We start from the raw sequence: 22,668 nt of genomic DNA, 5'->3' as shown, positions 1-22,668 counted from the left end.
GATCGCCGGCAGCGATCAGCCGGTCACGACGCCGCGCTACCTCACCCGTGACGCTCGCTCGCTCGCGGTGCTCATACAACTTTGTTGGCCCAGTGGATGGATGTTAGGCTCGAACCACGCACGCGCACGGTAGGAGCGCACGCACTAGCAGCTGTGCGCGTACTGGATTTGGATTGGACCCAGCCGAATCCCATGCGGACCGGCCGACGCCCACCCGGCCTAGTTGAATCGCACCCCGTCCATCGCTCTCTTCGCTCCGCATAAAACCCCCGGCTCGGATCGTCACCCTCGCCGGCGACGGACGGAGGACGCCCCGCTCCCGTCCCCGTTGCTGTGAGATCGTCGCCGAGCAGGAGGGCAACATCGCAGCTGTCCGGACCTGCGGGTCGCCGGCTGCGTCTCCTTCCGAGTGTCGAGCCCCCGCCGCCCTGTGACGTGTGTCGGGGACCTCGGGTTCCACGGGAAGGGAGGTCGCTGCCGACACGATGAGCGCCTCCGCCACCTCGGTTCCCGCAGCGGTATGGCTCTACTGCCACTCTCTCTCTCTCTCTCTCTCTCTCTCTCTCTCTCTCTATCTCCCTCTCTCTCTTCGCTGCCTGTGCGTGAATGCGCGCCCGCGCGCGAACCCGTCCGGTGATCTGCGCGTGCTCCCACCACCTCCGGATCGCTCGCGCGGTCCGTTCGAATCGCTCGCCTCTCGCGTGTCATTTCGAACGACATGGCCGGCCTTGGTCGTGCCCTCGGCCTTATTATCGATTCCGCTGGTCTCACCACGGGAGGGATCGCCAGCTTATCGTTTCCCAGATTGCCAATTGGGCATCAGGATGATATTTCTCTTACATACGCAGACTGAGTTGCTTAACTAGCTAGTGCATTTATGCGTGTCTGATTGATCTCGCCAATGCAGGGAGGGAGATTCTTCACAGGGTTCACCAAGCTGTGCAAGGGCCTCGCCGTCGTCTTGTTCCTCGGCCACATTTTGGTCCAGCTATTCCCTTTGGCCACCAGCTACCTCGCGCTGATACCAGCCAGGTGCCCTCCGAAATCTTAAGCCCACCTTATCAACTTGCCAACTTCCTCTATATGGGGGAACTAGAATTTTAGAATTTGCATTCACGATGAGTCACACCTATACTATAAGAAATGCCAGTACATGTTCTGGATAATTTGGTAGGCAATAGTTGATGCTCAATTGCGTTTAATTGGAATCTTGATGTAAATTTAAGCCCATTTACACCCATGTTATGTGGTTGCTACGGCCATATGTAACTAGAGCAATGCACTGTATGACAGTAAAACTCGCTACAATCTTTATTGTACCATTTCTTGATAGTACAATATTTTCCAGGTGATCCAACTAATTAAAGGTGTTTTGTATACAGGACAATCCCATTTGCTTGGAACCTGGTAACTGCTGGCTATATTGAGCAAACCATTCCAGGGGTAGGTTTGCATGAATGTATCTCCAAACCATATGTAGTTTGATTGCCACAATCATTTTTCCATTTCCTTAGTATTCACTTTTGTCTTTTTCTACACCTATGGAACTAAATTGTCAGACAGATAAATAAACGAACTTTAACAAATGGTAGTAGAAAGAGATTTTGCTGAGTGGAGTTGGAGTTGTGCATACACCCATTCCCGATTCAATGGATATCAATATACCATTCTACTTTGTTTCCATTTCCGCTGACTAACGTTGAAATAAAAAAAGTGAACTTAGCATGTTAGAAAATGATAAGGTGCTATTGTATTGTAATCCATTTTCCATGGTATTGTCTCCTCTACGCTTATGAACTATCCAATGGGCATGTTGTTTAATGTTTACTTTAATTTGATATCATGTTACGGTGTTGTGTGTTGAGCTTTCATTCGTTAGGAAAGCATTTATCCCTAGTTCCATTACACTCCTTCGCCCAGTACGTATCAACACACCACAATATCACAATACTCTTCACTTGTTGTATTAGGAAACAGCAACCTTGTCTGACAGAGATAGTGTGCTTCCAGGTGATTGTCAGCATACTTGGTCTTCTTCTGTTTGGGAAGTCGTTGGAGCCTTTATGGGGTGCTAAGGAGTTACTGAAGTTCATTTTTATTGTCAACCTCTCAACTTCAGTGTGTGTCTTTGTAACTGCTATTGTTTTTTACTACATAACACAGGAGGAGAGCTACTTGTAAGTGTCACATTCCTGTAATACTACTTTACTAGTCAAATTTTTTATTCAGTATTGCAGGTGCACTTTATTTTTTAAGATGAATCGGCATTCATGTTGACATAAGCAATGCTTCTGCACCTTGGATGTTGCCTTTCTGTAAATGAGCCATATATTCTTGAGTGCTCCCAAAAACGTTGCTACACAGGTGGCCTGCAGATTGAACTAACAACATAATGTGCGATTCCTCTCCTTATCGATGCTTGTATTCTTTTATATAGGCTGCCTATCTCTCTCACTCGAACACTGAAATGATTATTCTATGATTCTATCTCTCCCTTTTCCTCATAGGATATATAACTGATATGATGGAACTAGGGTCAGTTGGTTAGTTGGGGATATGCAGCAATGTATAGTTTTTCTTATTCTTTTTAATATCGTATCTTCATTCTATTTCAGAATGAATTACTTTTTCAACTTGTAATGTACCATGAATCTTGACATTGCATCTATTTGACTCTGCAGATATACACCTCTTTCTGGGTTTTATGGAGTTCTTTCGGGACTCCTGGTGGGCATCAAGCAAATTTTACCTGATCAGGAACTTAGTCTTCTTGTGCTGAAGATTAAGGCAAAGGTGTTTGTTCACTTCTACCATGGATTTTGCCCAATTCAACATTCACTTTTCATTCTTGTAAAAGGTTTCCTGACACTCATTTTCCTGTTTACTCAGTGGATTCCGTCTATTGTTGCATTTTCCTCGGTCGCTGTAAGCTTCTTCCTGAAGGAATCAATATCATACCTTCCAATCATACTATTTGGCATTTATATGAGTTGGATTTACCTGCGTTACTTCCAAAAGAGACTAGAAGTAGGCCTAAAAGGGGACCCAAGTGATGAATTCTCATTCGCAAGCTTCTTCCCTGGATTTCTGAGGTACTGATTTTTCCCAAATTGAGCATATCATTTAACTATAATTTCAAAATTGTAAAGATTACCAAAAGAATGACAAAAGAACAGTTCTAGAGTAATGGGTGCATATCCATCCTGCTCTCCATCAGGCTAGGTGCTACTTAGTTTATAGGAATCAAACAACCATCTAGCAGAAATGATTCCATCAATTTCATGCTATAGAGTCCTAGCTCTAGCCACTAGGGATCTGAAAAAGTGTTCATGCGTTCTGTGAAAGTATTTATTGCTAAACACTATTGAATCAGCTTTACAGGGCTAGACAATGCTCCAAAGAAATAGATCCAAACTTTTATTTTTGGATGGATAAGTTTGTCAGTTGGTTTAATTGTCTTTTCTTTTTCAGATTGCCGTGAGAACATTATGGACTTCTGAATACATATTCAGTTAGATATACTCTTGCTGATTTATAGCAAACATGCAGGCCAATTTTGGACCCAATAGCTTCTATATTCCATAAGCTTCTATGCGGGCGGTACGAAAGATCTGAAGCTACAGGCCAAACATTGGATGGCTCACAGTTCCCTGGTTCATGCTCCATTGAAGCAAACAGGAGGAGGTGCGAATTTCCTTTTCCCTGGCTAGTCCATGAGTGATATTGGTGGCCACTTGTTGCTTTCATTGAACACCGTCTTTACAAGTTTGGAAAAATACTAGCTTATGGTACTTAGGAGGGGCTAGGGGGTTGCGGTCTTTGTGGCTGTGAGCTTTCGGTCAGGGTAGTTTATATTTTCAGTGGCGCGCATGTATCCAAATACTAACCTAGCCGTTGGTACGGCTTTGTAATCGGACGCTATCCTTTTCTTCTTCTTAATATAATGACACGCAGCTTTCCTGCGTGTTCGAGGAAAATTTTTTTTGGAAAAATACTCAAAATTCATCGCATGGTTGTTTGTGATGCCTTTTCCTGTGGAGAAAATGGACGCGTAATTCCTGCACTTTCCTAGCCATAGCTTATTTCGCTGACTGACCTGCAAGGCTGAAAGACGCTGTGCTCTACCGTTAAGCTTGAGAGTCCCTGACAATCTGACAATGTTGGGTTCAATTTTCATCTGACTGCTGTTGATTGGTTGCAGAGAGAGGGGCCAGAGGGCACTGGAGCAAAGATTGGCAGAAAAACTGGCCGCAGCGGGGAGCACGGAGGACATGCCCCAGCAGCAGCAGCTGCTGCTGCAGGAGGTGGATGCTTCTGACAAAGTCTGAGCCTTCGTTCCAGCGTTTGGTGGAATTCACAGCCTGCATTGTACTGTCAGGAGATTCCTCTGTGGGGCTGGAATATCACATAATATGTTTTCTTTTTATTCTTTGCTCACTCACCACGCTGTAGCCAGCCTCGGTCCTAAGTACGAGTAGTTATTCTGCACCTGTCATCGTGTGAGTGAGATGCTGATTAGTGGAGTAGTTCACAGGCATGGCTCATGATTAGTGTAGCTAAGAGAGAGATGCGAGAAGGAAAATGCGACGCGCATGCGCAAACCAATTCCAATTGTTGTAAGGCAGCGAGCAGTCTTTGTCCGGGTGTTTCTTCTCTCGAGTTGTCAAGCCCTTGGCAGGCAACTTTTGCTTCATGTGCGATCTGACCTAAATGTTACCTGTCACATGTTTCTGTATCTTGTGCGATCTTGCCTAAAGTGCTGTCTGCCAAAATTTTCTGTATGTGCTTGTAGTGCGATCCGACCTGAACGTCTTATCATAGGCGTTCAGGATTCTGACCGCAAGTGTTAAACTTGAAGAGCCATATGATATTGCGCACATGCCCGTGGCAAACCCACAAGCGTAATTTGGAGCAGAATAAGCATTCAAACAAACCTTGGCTTAAACTACAATGCGAAAAACGGCAAACCATAAGAGATCGGTATAGATAAAGTGGTGACTACTCAATCTCTACTTACACAAATGAAAAAAAAAGCACAATAAAGCATCATAAAACACTGCACAAATTTACTACATTCTACAGATAAGCAGGGATGTCTAAATATTACAAAGGAGTACTGCAAGCGGGATGTCTAAATATTACAAAGGAGTACTGCAAGCGGGAGACGGAGGGGAAGGCATGAAGATCTATTCCTCGAGGGCCTTCTGAATTTCCTTCTGCAAATTTGAAACCAAAGCATCAGAAAATGATGTGCAGAGAGAGAGAGAGAGGGGGGGGGGGGGGGAGGGAGGGAGGGAGGGACCTCAATCGACAATGGAGCGGTCGCAGTCGAGTACCTCTCAATAACCTTTCCATTTTTGTCGACAAGAAACTTGGTGAAATTCCATTTGATTCTAGATCCAAACAAACCAGGTTTGCTAGCTTTCAGGAACTTGTAAACTGGTGCAGCATCCGTGCCATTTACACGCACCTGCAGATTGAGACTTAAGAGGTTATCATCGTTCTGAAAAAAACAAGTAGTTTGCACGTTTAAGTCAAGTCTATCCAAATTATGCCATTCCAGTAAATTTTCACCACAGCTGATTAGCTGTATTGGAAGTCAGTGAGATAAATATGCAGATTATTCTTTAAATATGCTTGTGCAAAGCAACTAAAAAAGTTGTCTGATTATGCCAAACAAAAACCAAGTAAGCGGTGCCTCTTCATGTTCGATATGAACTCAGTTAAAAAATTGATATATTTTTACCACATGACCTCTTCATACTGCTGTTGCTATCTTTAAATCAGCGTGAATAATATATAGATGTCGAACTATAGACCAACAATTAGAGACTAGAATTCAGCATTCTTTAAATCTTAGAAAAAGTAAAAAGAAAAGATAAAAAGAAAACTTTTAAACAAGCAAGTATGTCTGACAAAATGTTCTCACCTTCTGAAAAACTGGGTATTCAGCTTTAAATCTGGTGCAAGCAAAGTCTTTTATCTGCTCAGCAGTTCCTGGTTCTTGTCGCAAGAACTGGTTGCAAGGGAATGCTAATACCTCAAAGTCTGTCAATTTTAGAAGTAAATGAAGTAAACTTTTGTTATATCTGGAGAAGAACAGCAGAGTGTCCAACAGTTCAATTGAATAGTACACCCAAACGGAACCAAATTATGTAAGTAACATTGTATGTGGCAATCGTTTGATACCCATATACTGAACTCGCTACAAAGTAAAATTCAATACAAGTGTGTAATGGAGCTTGGTACTTAATGCATAAGTAACAAGCTGTCATTAGCGTTCTCAACGTCATTTAGACTCCTTGCAGTTTTTTTAAAAATTTTCCACAAGAGTGGGCATATTAAGTATTGCTACAGCATAAACCGAGCAATAAATGGAAAATAAACTTTCAGGAATGGAGCTAATAAAAATGGCTGTCAATTCGGCTATGTGCAATTCTGGATTAAAGATTTATCTGTTGACCAGGAAAATCTTAGGTGGCTGATAATTGCCATGCTTGTTGATAAATACTATGCCTTGTTTAAGAAATTTGGGGAAACAATCCTCATGAAAGCAAATCTCTATTGGAAAACGGTACTTCCACTACTTTCTTTCAAAACCATTTGTTTATCTCCAAAAGGCGCCTAGAAGTCAGAACTACTATCAAAATGGTCCCTTAAATTGTGCTTAGAGGCCGTTTGGTAGAGCTCTGATTCTGTAGTGAGAGTGATTCTGTAGTGAAAGTAGGATAGGAGTGATTCTGTGGTGAAAGTGATTCTGTTTGTAAAATCGTTTGGTATGCTAGTGGTGGAAGTGATTCCTGAGAGGATATTATATTGAAATCGAGGAGAATCAGTCAGGAATCCGGTGGAAGCTAGTTTTTTCAGCTCCCACCTCGCTATACAAAACGGGAAGTGATTCCCGAGCGGAATCACTCCCCGACGAGCCCGTTTGGCAGCGCTGGGAGCTGATTCCGGAGCCAGAGCTCTACCAAACGGGGCCTTAGATTGAAATTACTAATCCGTATCCTCAATGGAGAATTAGGACAGATTGATCCTTACTCTTAAAGCTTTTCAAGTCTAATCCTTTCAAAATAGCTCTAAGACACAGAAATGCTATTATAGCTAAGAAAACAAGATGGACCAAGAACAGAACGAAGCAAAGCCAGTACCTTTGTCCTTGTACTTCTGATATAGCTCCGTCAGCTGCGTGTAATTGGTCTCCGTGAACCCGCTGAAGGCATCAAGAACACCAACCGTTTCAGTATCTCAGGCACAAAGATAAGAACGAAAAGAAGAAAAGGAAGGTATCAGCTGGCAGGGAAAGAAGAGACGAGACGAGACGAGAAGATACCATTTGGAGGCGACGTTAACAACGAGGAGGACCTTCCCCTTGTAGGTCTCCAGGCTCACCTCCTTGCCGCTGCAGTCCTGCGCCGGATAAGGAAAAAAATTCCCCCCAAAAAAAATCAGCGGAAGAAAAAGAGGAGGACCACGCAAAGAAATGCGATTCTGCGAGGGGGATCGCCGCACCTTGACGGTGAATTCGTGTATGGAGGTCTCCGGCACGGACTCGGCCGCCCCCATCTCGCCTCGCCCTCTTCGCCTTCGCCTCCCTCCCGTGCAGAGCTCTCTCGAATCCTTTGTCTCTCGATTCGATTTTTCTCGTGTTTATTCCAAGAGAGGAGAGCAGCGCGTGCAAATTCCCCTTTATTTATAACGGGATCAGATCATCAGAGCGCCGGGTGTGGGGCCCGCGCGGCAGTGGCACAGGCTGTCGCTGCCGGGCCGCCCCCGTCGACGGCTCTGGCGAGAAAAATGTGACCGGCCTTTTGGAAGTCTCATGGGGAATAACGATTTACTGGTAAATGTGGAAATTGGAACTGTAGTGAAAGTTGTAAGATCAAAAAAATTTAATTACAAACGCACACGTTAAACACCTAACCACGCTAAACACATAACCATTTAACTACACCAGCGAGTCATACAAACACGACTCCGCACGGGCGGGTGAGGCGCTGTCACTCAGATCATCTCCAACCATATTCTCTTCATTTCGTTTTCTTTTTGATTTTTTTTGTCGTTCTTATATTTCTATTTTCTCTCATCTCCAACAGTTTTATTTTAAGAGGAATCGCGAAGGGAAAGAAGAGAGAATCCCGTCTTGAAGGAAATAACTCTGGAAATCCTGTCGTGAAGTGAACCGTGAAGAAAAATCGTTGGAACGTTAAAAGAAAAAAAATCCCTTCACAACAGAATTTTGATTCCTTAAAGGAATCCATTGGAGCTGGCCTCATGCCCTCATGGACAGACTCTAACCCGAGTCTTCTCGTTATTCAGCAATCTATTTGTTACCTAGTCTGAAGTCCGTTTGTAAAGATCACGTGTTGAAAAAGTATTCGATGTATTGATCACTAATTTTTATTGTAGTATATTTATAAAACCATGATTATATGAAGGTAACTGCAAGACAGAATTCTGGTACTGTTTTCATGTGTTCATTCATAATATTCTCGGCAATTTCAGCATCTAAAGTTTAAATTTTGCTTGTAGCATCCCAAAATGACACCTTTTTCTGATGAAATGCGTAGCATTCTGATTCATGGGTCACTCGGTTGTGGTGATTTAATATGAAAAACTAGAAGCGAACACCATGTAGGGCAGAATATTACAAGAATCGAAAACACATACATGGTAGAAAAGAAAAGGAATGCTTGGATAGACAACAAAAACATATAGAAAAGATTCACAATTTTATTCGGAAATGTAGGGAGACATTTTCTCTACTACTCAAAAATAATGTACTGTATCATTTCTTCATGTGTGTTTCGCTCCCCGCACCTGTTCCGCTCTTCTCTCCCGCTCCCTTTCCCTTCTGCTGATCCCGCTCTCGCGCTCCTCCAGCGCCGCTCCGCCCTCCTCGCTACCTTTCCTTCCGTAACGCGCGGTTATCTTGTGCCTCTCCGCCCTCCTCGATCTTCTTATCCGCATTCCTCGACGACCAACCACGCTCCTCTTTCACGCCAACGCCTCGCTCTCCTCGCTCGAAAACCTAAACAGATCGGTGCGTGGGCGCCCCCGCTCATTTTCACTCGTGGACGCCGCCCAGCTGCGCACATACGCTGCCGATACGCGATCTCCCACGTCCCCCAGTCACGCGTAGACACTCGCATGTCGCCAGGGCCATAGCACAAATCGACCCTGCTCTGGAGCTCTCGCCGCTACCCCTCCCCTCCTATTTCACTCTTCTGCGTGCCAGGGCCACTGGATCAGGCTATCCCAAGTGCCTACAGTGCGTGCACGGTGAGGTGGGCGACCAGGCGGACACGGCCGCCCCTATTCGATAGGGCAGGGGCGGTGTGGGTAGTCAAATCTCATGTCAACTCTGCCTCCTCTGGCTAGTTGAAAGTGCATCTAGACCCCCTAAATGGGTTTTGGCTTATTGATGACAAAACGATTAAAGATCTAATATGTTTATCTAAGTCATGAAAAGGTTTAAGTCTTAAGTTGAGAAGACATATGACGTTTGATGCCCGTCGAAAAGAAAGGAGAAGAAACTAGGAGTACTCAATATGATTTAAATTCTTTTATTTTCGAAATTGAGTCTAGGATAGCCGCTCTATTAAGAGGGTTGCATTTGATTGCTTGATTAGTGTCTCAATGCTCAAGATATCATTTAGAACCAACAAGTTGAGAGACACACTCACCCACGGACACCGGGTTAGTTTTGCAAAAGACTGAGTCCGGAGTCTCCGGTGTTCACCGGATACTCCGGTACTCAGTATTTAGTCCGGAGTCTCCGAGGTAGACTCCGGCAGAGGGTGCTCGGTTCCGATTTATTTTTGTTGAAAAAGACCGGAGTCTCCGGTGTTCACCGGATACTCCGGTAGTTGGTGAGTTTTTGGGCCGGAGTCTCCGAGGGAGACTCTGCCAGAGGTCAATCGGTTAAGTCTTTATTTTCATTGAAAAAGTTCGAAGTCTCTGGTGTTCACCGGATACTCCGGTAGGAGAAAATGTTTTAACTGGAGTTTCCGAGGGAGACTCCGGTAGGGGTGTCTCAATTAGCTTTTATTCTTTTTGATAAAAAGACCGGAGTCTCCGGTGTTCACCGGATACTCCGGTACCTGGAGAGGCCGGAGGGTCCGGCAAGTCTCCGGACTTAGTCTTTTCGAAAGTCCTATCAGGACCAGAGACTCCAGTGTTCACCGGAGACTCCGGTAACTTAACGGAATTGTAACGGCTAGTTCTGACACGTTCTGTGACCGTTCTGACGCCGTTTTTGGATTTGGGGCCGGATACTCCGGTCAGGTCTGACAGAACAGTAACAGCTAGTTTTTGAGAGAGGGCTATAAACACTCCCACACCCCATGACATTAAAGGCTTGCTGTTGCTGGTGAACTCTAGACTCCTTGAGCACTTTAAGAGCATTCAAAGTCCCTCCAACCACCTCTAGTGCAAAGTTTGTAAAATTTAGTGAGTTTGGGTTTGGAGAGAGTTTAAACCACTTGAGCATTGAGTTCTTCCTCGAGCATTCGATGTGATCTTTACTCTTGAAGCTTTGTGCTTCTAGACAGCAAGGCGTCACCCGTAGAGCACCCAATCTTTGTGAAGTGCCACGGGAAGTTTGTAATCAACTTCAAATTGAGTAAGGAAATTCTAGCTTGATCTTTGTGGTCGCTAGAAGAGGATAGGGTTGGAAAAAATCTAGCTCTTTGTGAGCTCCTCAACGGAGACGTAGGCACTTCTTTGTGAGGTGGCCAAACTCCGGGATAATCTCTCGTGTTCTTATTTGTGCAATTTATTTAATCGTGTGAATTTGTGATTCTTCATATAAATTACCTTAGTGATCATCTTACTAGTATTAATTGTTATTTTAGCTCTGTGATATCTAGTAGACATAGCTACAACTTTAGATTCTAGCTGCCCGCTTTAATTCGTAGTTGTTCTTGATTTCCTGTATAGACAGGAGACTCCGGACTAGACCGGAGTATCCGACCTTCACTGGAGTATCCGACAGATTTAATCCGCTGTTTTAGTTTTAATTTTCAGAAAAGCCTATTGACCTCCCCCCCTCTAGGCACTTTCAATTGGTATCAGAGCCTAACCTCCTATAAGGCTTCACCGCTTGGAGGAAATTATAATGTCGATATCTGGAAGTCCGAGGGGTTTTAAAGATAATCCATCGAAGAATGATGACGATAATGGTAAAGGAAAGGGAAGTGAAATTCCTTTCAATTATGATCGTTTAAATTCTTCAAGCAACTATATCTCCGTGCATTCCGGGCGTGCACCATTTTTCGATGGTACACATTATGCCACTTGGAGGCACAAAATGAAAATGCATTTAATCTCTCTTCATCCTAGTATTTGGAAGATTGTTTGTACGGAATTTGAGTTGCCGAAGGAAGATCAAGAGCTCACCACAAGTGAAGAACAAAATATGCACCGCAATGCTCAAGCCACAAGTGTATTGCTTATTGCTTTGAGTTCGGAAGAATTCAATAAAGTGGATGGACTTGAAGAAGCCAAGCAAATTTGGGATACTCTTCAAGTTGCTCATGAAGGGACAACAAGTGTAAGAGAATCCAAGATAGAGCTGCTTGAGGGCAAGCTAGGAAGATTTATGATGGAAGATCATGAAACTCCTCAAGCCATGTATGATCGGATGATGGTGCTTGTGAACAAGCTAAGAGGACTCGGGAGTGAGGACATTGATGATCACAAAGTGGTAAAGAAATTGCTTAGAGCATTTGCTCCTAGAAACCCCACTTTGGTGACACTCCTCCGAAAGAGAAGGGACTACAAGAGGTTTATACCAAGCGATGTGCTTGGAAGGATCCTTGCTCATGAGCTCATGGAAGAAGAAGCAAATGAAGTGAAGATTCATACCAAACAAAGCTCAACCTCTAAGAACAAGGAGGTTGCATTCAAGGCAAGCAAAAGCAAACAAGCTCAAGAATCAAGTACAAGTGAAGAGGAAAGCTCCGAAGATGAAGAAATGACCTTCTTTGTGAAAAGATTCAAGAAGTTCATGAGAAAAGGGAAGCTATTTAAAATAAAAGAGAGACATGCCCAAGAAGAGAACATCAAGAAGGGCATGCTATGAATGTGGCGAAGTTGGTCACTTCATAGCCGATTGTCCAAACAAGAAGAAAGGAAAGGATAAAGAAGACAATAAGATCAAGCCATACAAGAAAGACAAGAACAAGATATACAAGAAGAAGTATTCGGGTCAAGCACACATTGGAGAAGAGTGGGATTCAAACTCTGACTCCGATGATGAAGGAGTCGCCACCATTGCCATCCATGAGCCAACACCAAGAAAATCACTCTTGATGAGTGATGATGACGACGACTCCCAAAAGTGCTTCATGGCTAAAAGCCATAAGGTAAAATCTCAATCCAAGCTTTTAGATAGCGATAGTGAATATGATAGTGATTGTGATAGCTTGTTTAAAGGTTTGAATAAAAATGTCTTGGCTAAAATAAAGAAGTTAATGGATACAATAGATAGTCATGAAGAGACCCTCGAGAGACAAGAGGACTTACTCATCCTTAAAAATGAGAGAAACCTTGAACTCGAGGAGCTCTTTGCTAAAGATAAGGAGAAAGTTGAGAAATTATCAAATGATTATGATTTAGCCAATTCCTCAATTACCGACCTTAAGAGTAACAATTTCTTGCTTCAAGAGAAATTATCTTGTTTAGATGAAAATTATAAAACTCTTGAAACACAAATTGATATCCTTAAGAAAGACTCATCCAACTCTAATGAAGCTAATTTACTATCTAGCGCATCTACTAGAAATGGATGCTCTCGTTGTTTCAACTTTGATATAAATGCTTGTACGACTAATGTTGAATCCTTACAAGCCTTACAAAAGGAGAATGAGAGGCTAAATACCTTGGTCAAATATGGATGCATCAAAACCTATAAATCAAAGGATGCACTTTACAAGACCATCCAAGCCAAGGATAACAAGCTAAAGAGAGGTCTTGGATTTGACCAATACACGAGCAAACCAAATGGTCATGTGCTATTGAATGGAGTGGAATGCCTCAAATTTGTCAAAGGAGGCAAGCAAGTTGATCACACGGCTCAAACAAGGCAACCAAAGGCTCATGCTCCTCAATGCTCGTTCTATGCCTCATATATGCTCAAGAGAGACCACCGTGGTAAAGTGGTTGCTCTCTATGTTGGTCCCCGCACAAAAGATAGAATTGTTAAAAGGAATGTGTGGGTGCCAAAAGTGCTTGTGACTAACGCTAAAGGACCCAAACAAATTGGGGTACCTAAAATAAAGGTATAACTTTGTTTTGTAGGCATACTCCTCTGGTGGATCAAGTTGGATCATTGATAGTGGATGTACAAATCACATGACCGGAGAAAATGGTATATTTTCCTCTTTTGAAGCAAATGGAGGACCTCATGAAAACATCATTTTTGGCGATAATGGAAAAGGAGAGGTAATGGGCCTAGATAAAATCGCCATCTCAAATGATCATTCTATTTCAAATATCTTGCCTAGATAAAATCGCCATCTCAAATGATCATTCTATTTCAAATATCTTGTTAGTCAAATCTCTTAATTACAATTTGTTATCCGTATCTCAATTATGTGAGATAGGTTATAATTGTCTTTTTACCAATGAGGGTGTGATTGTCTCTACAAGGGGAGACGCCTCAATAGCTTTCACCGGTAAGTTGAAGGGTAAACTTTATCTTGTTGATTTTTCAACAGATGAAGTAAAGCCTAAAACTTGCTTGATAGCTAAGTCTAGCAAGGGTTGGCTTTGGCATCGCCGACTAGCTCATGTTGGCATGAAGAATTTGTCTAAACTTCAAAAGTGTCAACACATCCTAGGACTAACAAATATTTCTTTTGAGAAAAATAGAATTTGTAGTGCTTATCAAGCGGGAAAGCAAGTTGGAGCATCTCATCCCGTGAAAAATGTGATGACAACTACAAGACCAACCCTGCCTCCTCTGGCTAGTTGAAAGTGCATCTAGGCACCTAAATGGGTTTTGGATTATTGATGACAAAACGATTAAAGATCTAATATGTTTATCTAAGTCATGAACAGGTTTAAGTCTTAAGTTGAGAAGACATATGACGTTTGACGTCCGTCGAAAAGAAAGGAGAAGAAACTAGGAGTACTCAATATGATTTAAATTCTTTTATTTTTGAAATTGAGTCTAGTATAGCCGCTCTATTAAGAAGGTTGCATTTGATTGCTTGATTAATGTCTCAATACTCAAGATATCATTTAGAACCAACAAGTTGAGAGACACACTCACCCACGGACACCGGGTTAGTTTTGCAAAAGACTGAGTCCGGAGTCTCCGGTGTTCACCGGATACTACGGTACTCAGTATTTAGTTCGGAGTCTCCGAGGTAGACTCCGGCAGAGGGTGCTCGGTTCCGATTTATTTTTGTTGAAAAAGACCGGAGTCTCCGGTGTTCACCGGATACTCCGGTAGTTGGTGAGTTTTTGGGCCGGAGTCTCCGAGGGAGACTCTGCCAGAGGTCAAACAGTTAAGTCTTTATTTTCATTGAAAAAGACCGGAGTCTCCGGTGTTCACCGGATACTCCGGTAGGAGAAAATGTTTTAACTGGAGTTTCCGAGGGAGACTCCGGCAGGGGTGTCTCAGGTAGCTTTTATTCTTTTTGATAAAAAGACCGGAGTCTCCGGTGTTCACCAGATACTCCGGTACCTAAAGAGGCCGGAGGGTCCGGCAAGTCTCCGGACTTAGCCTTTTCAAAAGCCCTGTCAGGACCGGAGACTCCGGTAACTTAACAGAATTGTAACGGCTAGTTCTGACACATTCTGTGACCGTTCTGACGCTATTTTTGGATTTGGGGCCGGATACTCCGGTGTTCACCGGATACTCCGGTTAGGTCTGACAGAACAGTAACAGCTAGTTTTTGAGAGAGGGCTATAAATACTCCCACACCATATGGCATTAAAGGCTTGCTGTTGCTGGTGAACTCTAGACTCCTTGAGCACTTTAAGAGCATTCAAAGTCCCTCCAACCACCTCTAGTGCAAAGTTCGCAAAATTTAGTGAGTTTGGGTTTGGAGAGAGTTTAAACCACTTGAGCATTGAGTTCTTCCTCGAGCATTCGTTGTAATCTTTACTCTTGAAGCTTTGTGCTTCTAGACGGCAAGATGTCGCCCGTAGAGCACCCAATCTTTGTGGAGTGCCACGGGAAGTTTGTAATCAACTTCAAATTGAGTAAGGAAATTCTAGTTTGATCTTTGTGGTCGCTAGAAGAGGATAGGGTTGGAAAAGATCCGGCTCTTTGTGAGCTCCTCAACGGAGATATAGGCACTTCTTTGTGAGGTGGCCGAACTCCGGGATAATCTCTCGTGTTCTTATTTGTGCAATTTACTTAATCGTGTGAATTTATGATTCTTCATATAAATTACCTTAGTGATCATCTTACTAGTATTAATTGTTATTTTAGCTCTGTGATATCTAGTAGACATAGCTACAATTTTAGATTCTAGCTGCCCGCTTTAATTCGTAGTTGTTCTTGATTTCCTGTATAGACCGGAGACTCCGGACTAGACCAGAGTATCCGACCTTCACCGGAGTATCCGGCAGATTTAATCCGATGTTTTAGTTTTAATTTTCAGAATAACCTATTCACCCCTCCTCTAGGCACTTTCACTAGTCGACGTTGAATCCGCTGCACTGATCATTCTTACAAAAAGGACCTCCGAGGGTCAAAAAGCAAATAAACCCTGCAGCTAGCGCAGACTTCTGGTTCCACATATCCCATAGGTAGTCGATGTAGAGTACCACCTTAGATTTCTCCGTTCCCATAGTCATCTTTAGAGACTTTCCAGACTGAGCAGCATAGTTATAGTAAGAGTGAGTACGTCTCGTACTCCATAAGTTATGATAAAGTAATGATATGAAGGCAATCACAATAATAAGGCTTGTAGGGGTTTATTTGCATAAAGGCATAATTTAAATAAAACATTTAAATAAAAGCAATAGTAAATGACTGAGAGAAAATAACCTCAAGAATTAACATTCTTGACCTCAACCAAAGTTGATCACCTCAAACATGGTTCTCAACCATGAATGAACCACCACCCCAAAGTTTTTCAACCATTTCTAAAATATTCTAATCATGTGTAGCATTCCTCGCCGCTCATGATCATGAGCACGACTGATATATAAGTTTTACACTCTGCAGATGTTGTATACTTTACCCACAAGACGTGATTATTCGTTATACCCATGTTAGGTAGACACCTACACACTTCCGAGGTGTGCGGCCAGGATTATCGCTGCGAGGCATTTACAAAATTTCTCCCAACAAATGTCTACATGTTGAGGTTTCACCGCCGCGTGACACAAATAACCTCAACAACGGAAGCCCCCTCTGGCGCCTTCCGGTTCCAAGGAAATTCATTCATTCCCCGTTCCACCACCTAGTCTATACTATGCTGAGAGAAAATTAATTAATTGGTCAGACACATACCATACAAGGCTTGTGGTTGTATTGTAAAACTTTGTCCGATCTCACCAAGAAACGGTCCTTAAAGTGGTATGGGCAAGACCACCATCCTCCAACATATGGAAATCACCAAACTGCAAGGAACACATCACAGACAAACTAACATGTCAAACTTGCCCATACCCTAAGTCCCATGTTACTAAAAATATTATTTTATCTCATTGCATAAAACCATTGTCAAAATTATTATCCCAAGCACGACTAATCATTTCTACCCTTGATCGGACCAAAACCGAGGTGACAAGAAAAATTTGAAGGAAATAAGGTATAGCCTAACATTGGTTTCCCAACTACAATTGTAAGCATGCAACTTTATCAAACGGAAACATTTCGAAACATAGGAACAAAATGCATCAAGGACAACTAGCCTTCACCCTGGTACTCAGCGAGATCTTCAAATTTCTGGTCCTAGAAACCTGCAAAATCTTCCTCTAGGACGGCGGCATCTAATCACAAAAGAAAACAAGGCAATAAATACCAAGAACCAAGAAAAAAAGCTAAAAACACATCATACAACTCAATTTATTACTTTTTATGATTTTTGGTGAATTATTGGCGAAGGAAACGATTGCATAGGAGTTGTGACAGTAAATATATGACTTGGAAAGGGTGAAAGAATGGCGTAGGAATTTTTCTGGGATTTTCTAGAGGCCCTAGTATTTGCTGGGAATTTCTAGGGTTTTCTAGCAAATTTTATGAATTAAAAAGGATATGATTAATTAAGAAACACTAAAATGAATGAGAACATATTATTATAAATTATTTAACTAAAGAAAACACATTTTATAATTTATCATAATTATTTATCAAATTTTTAGAATTAAAAACATTAAACAAACATTATTTAAACCTTAAAACATTTTCTAGAATTTTATTTATTATTTTTAATACTAAAACATATTAAAACAGACTTAAAACATTTTATTGTAGTTATTTTACTAAGAAAATCATTTAAAAACCTTTATTTGAAGGGAAAAATGCAAAACACCTAAAAATCACTTGGATTTTGACTTCCCCAAAAGTTCTTTTGTTGCAAAAAAAACCCTTAAAGGTTTGATCTTGTTGCAAAAACACTCCGAAAAATTCAAAAAAAATTAACAAAGATCACGCAAAATTCTAAAAATAACTAGAGACAATTTTAAGACCTTTTGTAAAAAATATTCAAAAATAATATCCTTTGCATCATATTTCGTGAGAGAAAGTTTAAAAACAAAAATGTGCAAATCATTTATTAATTCGAGTTAAATGCATAGTTAATTATTTACTAATCTAAAAATCATGAAACCAATTTTTTTAATCTTCTTACATGATCCTCTATCTTCTAAAAATACATAAAATCTTGAAATAGTTAGTGTAACGTGCAAGATTGAGTAAATGTGTTGTAGATAGATTAATTCATAACTAATCTATAACACCGCCAAAATTAGTGAAACCACTTTTTTTAGTTTACTTAAACAATTATTTATATAGAAAAAATAATGCTAGACATGATAAAGTTAAAATAACATGAGTTAATAAATGAGCTGCATATTTTTCTATTATTTTAAACTTCCTCTCCATGAAATATGATGCAAATGATATTATTTTTGAAAAAAAAATTCACAGAAGGTCTTAGAATTGTCTCTAGTTTTTTTAGATTTTTTTTGTGATTTTTTTTTGAATTTTTGGAGGATTTTTGCAATAAAGTCAAACTTTTGGGGGGTTTTTGCAACAAAACAACTTCTGAGAGGGAAAGTCAAAATCCAAGTGACTTTTTTGGGGGGGGGGGTTGCATTTTTCCCTTATTTGAATGATTAAAGAATTTTAGAAATTTTCAATAAAAGAAAAACCTAATTTTGAATTTATTGGATTTTTAGAATTATTTTTTGAAGGAAAACTGATTTATTGGCATGGTTAACGTCATCCTGCTGATGTGGTTGCTGACTAGGCCGAAGTTGTTGACTAGGCCTGCCACATCGGATAAAACCGCACATATGGCATGCTTGTGTGGCGATGATGATGCGGATCGGGTTTATGTAAATCTCGGCTGCACGATGAGGGTTGGACGTCTGAGATCTAATATAGGCAAACAGGTACGCGGCTTATAATCTCAGCCCTATATGCGAGATTAGACGGCGGGAAAGGGGATCTACCTAAGATTCGGTAACTGGACGACGTCGGCGATGAGGTTGGGTGGTGGTGCACGATCGGAGCAAGTGAAAACGTCGTCGTGGCGGCTGGGGAACTCCAGTGAGCGGCAGAAAAAGGTGCCCCCGTCGATAGGGAACCCATTTTGCGCACATGTGGTCGTCTGGGAGGTCTATAGAAGCACGGTGGTGGCGAGGAGGTTCGGTGGTGGATGAAGCTCGACAGTAGAGTCCCTAGATGACACTCTCGCACACGAGACATATGGAAAAGGATGCGGGGGAGAGTGTGAGGCTAGGGAGGAGACCGAGGGCGCCTTTTATAGGGCGAGGAGGGGTGCTCGGGGTGGGTTAGGGTTTAGCGACTGACGGAGATCGCGCGTGGGGTTTCCATGCGGTGAGCTTCAATACCGTAGGTTGCACGGTCCCTTTCCTTCTCCTCGGCCTTGGATTCCATATGCGCGGGCGCGAGGTGGGTTCCTTCCTTCAGTGGGTGTGAGATTGGCGCAACAGTTTGAATGGGGTGCGATATAGAGAGAGGAGGGCGGCAGGGAGGAAGGGGTGAAGCTGACACATAGGCCCAGACGATAGAGAGAGGGAGAGGGCGGGTGCTGGTGTGCGGGCACGAGTGGGTCAGCGCGAGGGGGGGGGGGGGAAGGTGGGCTACACACGTGCTTGGACGGAGGGCGTGAGAGGGAGAGGTGGGCTGGCTCGATGGCTAGGCCAGAAGAGGGAGACTAGGGGGTGGGATGGAGCTGGGTCGGGTTGGGGAGGGAAAAGGGAAAATAGGTTGGGGATGGGTCGGGCTGGGAGAGAAAGGGAGGGAGAAGAGAGAGTTTTCATTTTTATTTCGGGAAAAGGGAAAATAGGTCGGGGATGGGTCGGGCTGGGCGAGAAAGGGAGGGAGAAGAGAGAGTTTTCATTTTTATTTCATTTTATTTTCGTTCTTTTTTCTTTATTTCTCCAAACATTTATTTACTTTATTTATTTCTTTGAGAAAATTATATTTTACAAAAATCAGGGTTGTTACATATTCCTGGCTCAATATACGGTAAGGATATTGGTCTGTTCTTAGACCGGTCCCGACAACTGCAAATAGGCATCTATATATAATGTCTTCTCTTAATTTTGTAGCTCTGTTTAGTCTTTATATTGGCATGATCATTGTAAAGTGGAGAATATGGGCTACAAGACGTGTGTGCTTGAGTGATCCAAACTCCTTTGAGCTAGTTCAACTGTGAACTTCTACGTGTTCACCACCTCAGACTCCAAATAGAAGCCATTTTAGCTTTGTTTCAACTCTTTCTTTAAATATAAGCTGCTGATAGAGAGAGAATTATTAAGATTAAGTGAAACATTGAAGAGTATGTAAATTATTGATAAAATGATCATTTCGTTTACCAACTTGATTCATGTGCAAGTCTGAACAACCTGTATCAAGAATATGTGGTAGTAGTTGATTCCTTGTTCTGAAAACATGACAACTTTTCTAGAATTACTAAAAACCTTGTATTCATCACCTTCCACAAGTTTGTAAGGAATGGTTTGCACAAATATACCACTTGGGATTTTATTTTTTGTTAGACATAACATAATATCTTATTCATAAAGAGCTTACTATACATATTTTAAGGCGTCCAATATTCTAGATTGTATTGGTACAATAACAAATGCAGACTGCAAAATTACTCAAATTATACAACATAGATTGTGATAGAGGAGGAGAGTACATGGAGGTCCTTGGCAGGGTGAGTCACCGGGTCACCTGTACACGTGCCTAGATACAAATGAAATAAAGTTTCATGTATCGGCAATTGGCTTCCTTGCTAAAGAAATCTTTATATTATGACTGTCATCAACAACCAATGACCACAGTTATTGTGGATAGATGGAACCGAATTCCTTGGTTATGAAAAAGGAGAATCTTGCTACAATATCTTTGTTGTTTCGTTAGATATATACAACGTTTTCTGTTCCACCATCTCAACTTCTAATATTGCAACTAAATGTGTTAAGATTACATTATTTACATCACAAATTTCCTGAGCAGGAAGCCTCAACCCATATGTATGGCGCCATGCACCTATCCTTTTACTCAGCCTTTGATCATTATATATGGTCCAATTAGCACCAATAAATTAACTTCTTGACAAAATGGTATATAAGAAAGAAAGACAATATTTTAATCCAAAGAAGTCGTGTATATGTAACCATACTCAATGTTACAGTCATTGACCTATCAAAGACTACTAGCCCACAAACATGATACGCTAACTGCAAGATACCCTCAAGATATCCATAGATACATAATTTTGCTATCTAGTCCTACTCCGATTTGATGCTCTTTCATGCCCTCCGCTACCAAACCACCAAGCCAAACCACAAGAACCACATTACATGTAAATATTGGACTGAACACTCCAAGCCAAAGCGACTTCCCCTCTCATGCTTGTTCCACTTGTCTCATTGCTGTCATAAGGGTTGGGAAAAAGACGACTGATTGCAAACAGGTTTGTAGCTTGGTGGTGAAACTCCATAGGTGGAGGGGACCGATCGGGGCTTGAGCCTCCGGTCTCACACTCCGTCAAAAGCCTCCGAGAAGGCTCCGGAAAGAGGGCTCGGCGTTAAAAAAAAGACAATTGTTAGGAATGCCACTGAACCTTAACCCAAGGTATGGGCATTGTTTAATTTTCTCTAGACCTTTTACGTTTTTCGTTCTTTTTGCAATCACACAGATATGATTATGAAACTTACAGGTATAGAACTTCAGTTGTCTATATGAAGAAAAATATTTTTATAATTTGGAACTTATGCATGAAGTTCATGCGAATATGCATGAAGTGAAAAGGTTTTGCACTTGGTATATCCATGAATTATCTAAACATTTTTCACTTGTATCGATATTTGCTTTGACAACCCTTTAGAAACTTGTTTGAAAAATTTACACGAGTTACATAAGATCCTTTCATTAGATTGCTATTCTTTCTACACGAATAGATATTAGTTTCTTGTTTTTCTATAGAAACCACACCGTCGTGTTGATACTACATTCTTTCATAATCTTAAACGCGTTTGGTTATATCTTTGATCAGGAGAAGGGAATATAATTCTGTATGTTTAGGTAGTCAAACCTTTTCCTGATTTCCTTCACGTCTGAATATGAGTTAGCATTTTCCAACATGTCTTGGTGTTACAACTTGTGTTAGCCCCCTGTTTGGCGCCTTTTGGTACAAAAAATACCTTCTGCACCCTGCTCCCCAAAGCCTTCACCGATCTGCCTAGTCAATCGGCACTAGCAATTTACCAAAAGAAAGAAAAAGGAAAGAACAATATTATGCAAAAACTTATAAACACACACAGTATTAAAATATGCACAAACATGCTAGAACACATTGGATCTCTGGACCTGCCCCGAGTCTCAAACAACTGCATCATGATAGCCAATTAGCGCCAGCAATATCTTCATGGAGTACAAGGAAAATGATAATAACTTCGCAGAAAACAACTTTGAATATCTTAAAACTACAAAGCATTAACAATTAAGCAAGTGCCCACAGGATCCCCAACACTCCCTTAGCTAGCACCCAGCTGTGCCTTTCCTTCGATGTCCTAGTCCTATTGTCAATGTTCTATTGCCAACTATCACTAACAATAACTTCTGCAAATAAAATAAAAGAAGAACAACCATGCAAAAAACAATGAAAATACACACAAACTTGTGAACTGAGCACCGACGATCTTCATAGAAAATGCTAAAAAATAATAAAAATAAAAATAGGTTGAGCCCGATAGATTGCTGGTGGTCCCGAGCCGCGATAGGGTCTCCTTCCGCGCCTCCTCACGCCGTGACTTCGTAGCAAGGGGACCTAGCTGGTGTGCTGGTGGCATTCACGTGCGACAGCCCTGAGCAGACGATCTTTCTCTATGTGCTATGATTTGTGCTGGATGGATAATGAAACCGACATTGATAGATCGATTTTTTGTGTGATGTCGAGCAATTTTTTTGTATTGAATCAATTTTTTGTGTTATGT

At 41.8% G+C, this 22,668-nt stretch overlaps 2 protein-coding genes across 4 annotated transcripts; one reads left to right on the top strand and one right to left on the bottom strand.

Moving 5' to 3' along the window:
- The first annotated feature begins 197 nt into the window (after positions 1-197).
- On the top strand, positions 198-4,756 carry LOC133912545 (rhomboid-like protein 19). The gene is made up of 8 exons (XM_062355346.1): positions 198-518; positions 908-1,032; positions 1,383-1,443; positions 2,011-2,177; positions 2,682-2,793; positions 2,890-3,092; positions 3,550-3,684; positions 4,202-4,756. Exons 1-8 carry the CDS (start codon positions 486-488, stop codon positions 4,326-4,328), a joined length of 963 nt encoding a protein of 320 aa, XP_062211330.1. The 5' UTR covers positions 198-485; the 3' UTR covers positions 4,329-4,756.
- A 163-nt stretch (positions 4,757-4,919) lies between these two features.
- Positions 4,920-7,676, bottom strand: LOC133912546 (probable glutathione peroxidase 4). Of its 3 annotated transcripts, none has more exons than XM_062355350.1 (7): positions 7,513-7,676; positions 7,334-7,410; positions 7,152-7,213; positions 5,930-6,048; positions 5,303-5,470; positions 5,165-5,216; positions 4,920-5,129 (listed from the first exon to the last, which is right to left on the bottom strand). In XM_062355350.1, the coding sequence occupies exons 1-6, from the start codon at positions 7,564-7,566 to the stop codon at positions 5,187-5,189; spliced, it is 510 nt and encodes a 169-aa protein (XP_062211334.1). In that variant the 5' UTR covers positions 7,567-7,676; the 3' UTR covers positions 4,920-5,129; positions 5,165-5,186. The 3 variants fall into 3 exon arrangements, with proteins under 3 accessions (XP_062211334.1, XP_062211332.1, XP_062211333.1); XM_062355348.1 differs by having other exon boundaries at positions 5,337-5,470; XM_062355349.1 differs by having other exon boundaries at positions 4,920-5,216.
- Between the last annotated feature and the right edge of the window lie 14,992 nt (positions 7,677-22,668).

Source organism: Phragmites australis, chromosome 3 (genome assembly GCF_958298935.1).
Source record: "Phragmites australis chromosome 3, lpPhrAust1.1, whole genome shotgun sequence".
Taxonomy (NCBI): domain Eukaryota; kingdom Viridiplantae; phylum Streptophyta; class Magnoliopsida; order Poales; family Poaceae; genus Phragmites; species Phragmites australis.
The sequence above is the reverse complement of the archived record's forward strand: the minus strand, read 5'-3'. Positions and strand labels throughout refer to the sequence as shown.

Excerpts from the sequence above, each read along its gene's own strand:
- LOC133912545 (XM_062355346.1), top strand. The coding sequence starts at position 486 with ATGAGCGCCTCCGCCACCTCGGTTCCCGCAGCG. Across the intron at positions 519-907 it reads CCACCTCGGTTCCCGCAGCG|GGAGGGAGATTCTTCACAGG; the intron begins GTATGGCTCTAC and ends TCGCCAATGCAG. Across the intron at positions 1,033-1,382 it reads CTCGCGCTGATACCAGCCAG|GACAATCCCATTTGCTTGGA; the intron begins GTGCCCTCCGAA and ends TTTTGTATACAG.
- LOC133912546 (XM_062355348.1), bottom strand. The coding sequence starts at position 7,566 with ATGGGGGCGGCCGAGTCCGTGCCGGAGACCTCCATACACGAATTCACC. Across the intron at positions 6,049-7,151 it reads TCAGAAGTACAAGGACAAAG|ACTTTGAGGTATTAGCATTC; the intron begins GTACTGGCTTTG and ends TAAAATTGACAG. Across the intron at positions 5,130-5,164 it reads CTTCATGCCTTCCCCTCCGT|ATCCCGCTTGCAGTACTCCT; the intron begins CTCCCGCTTGCA and ends TAATATTTAGAC.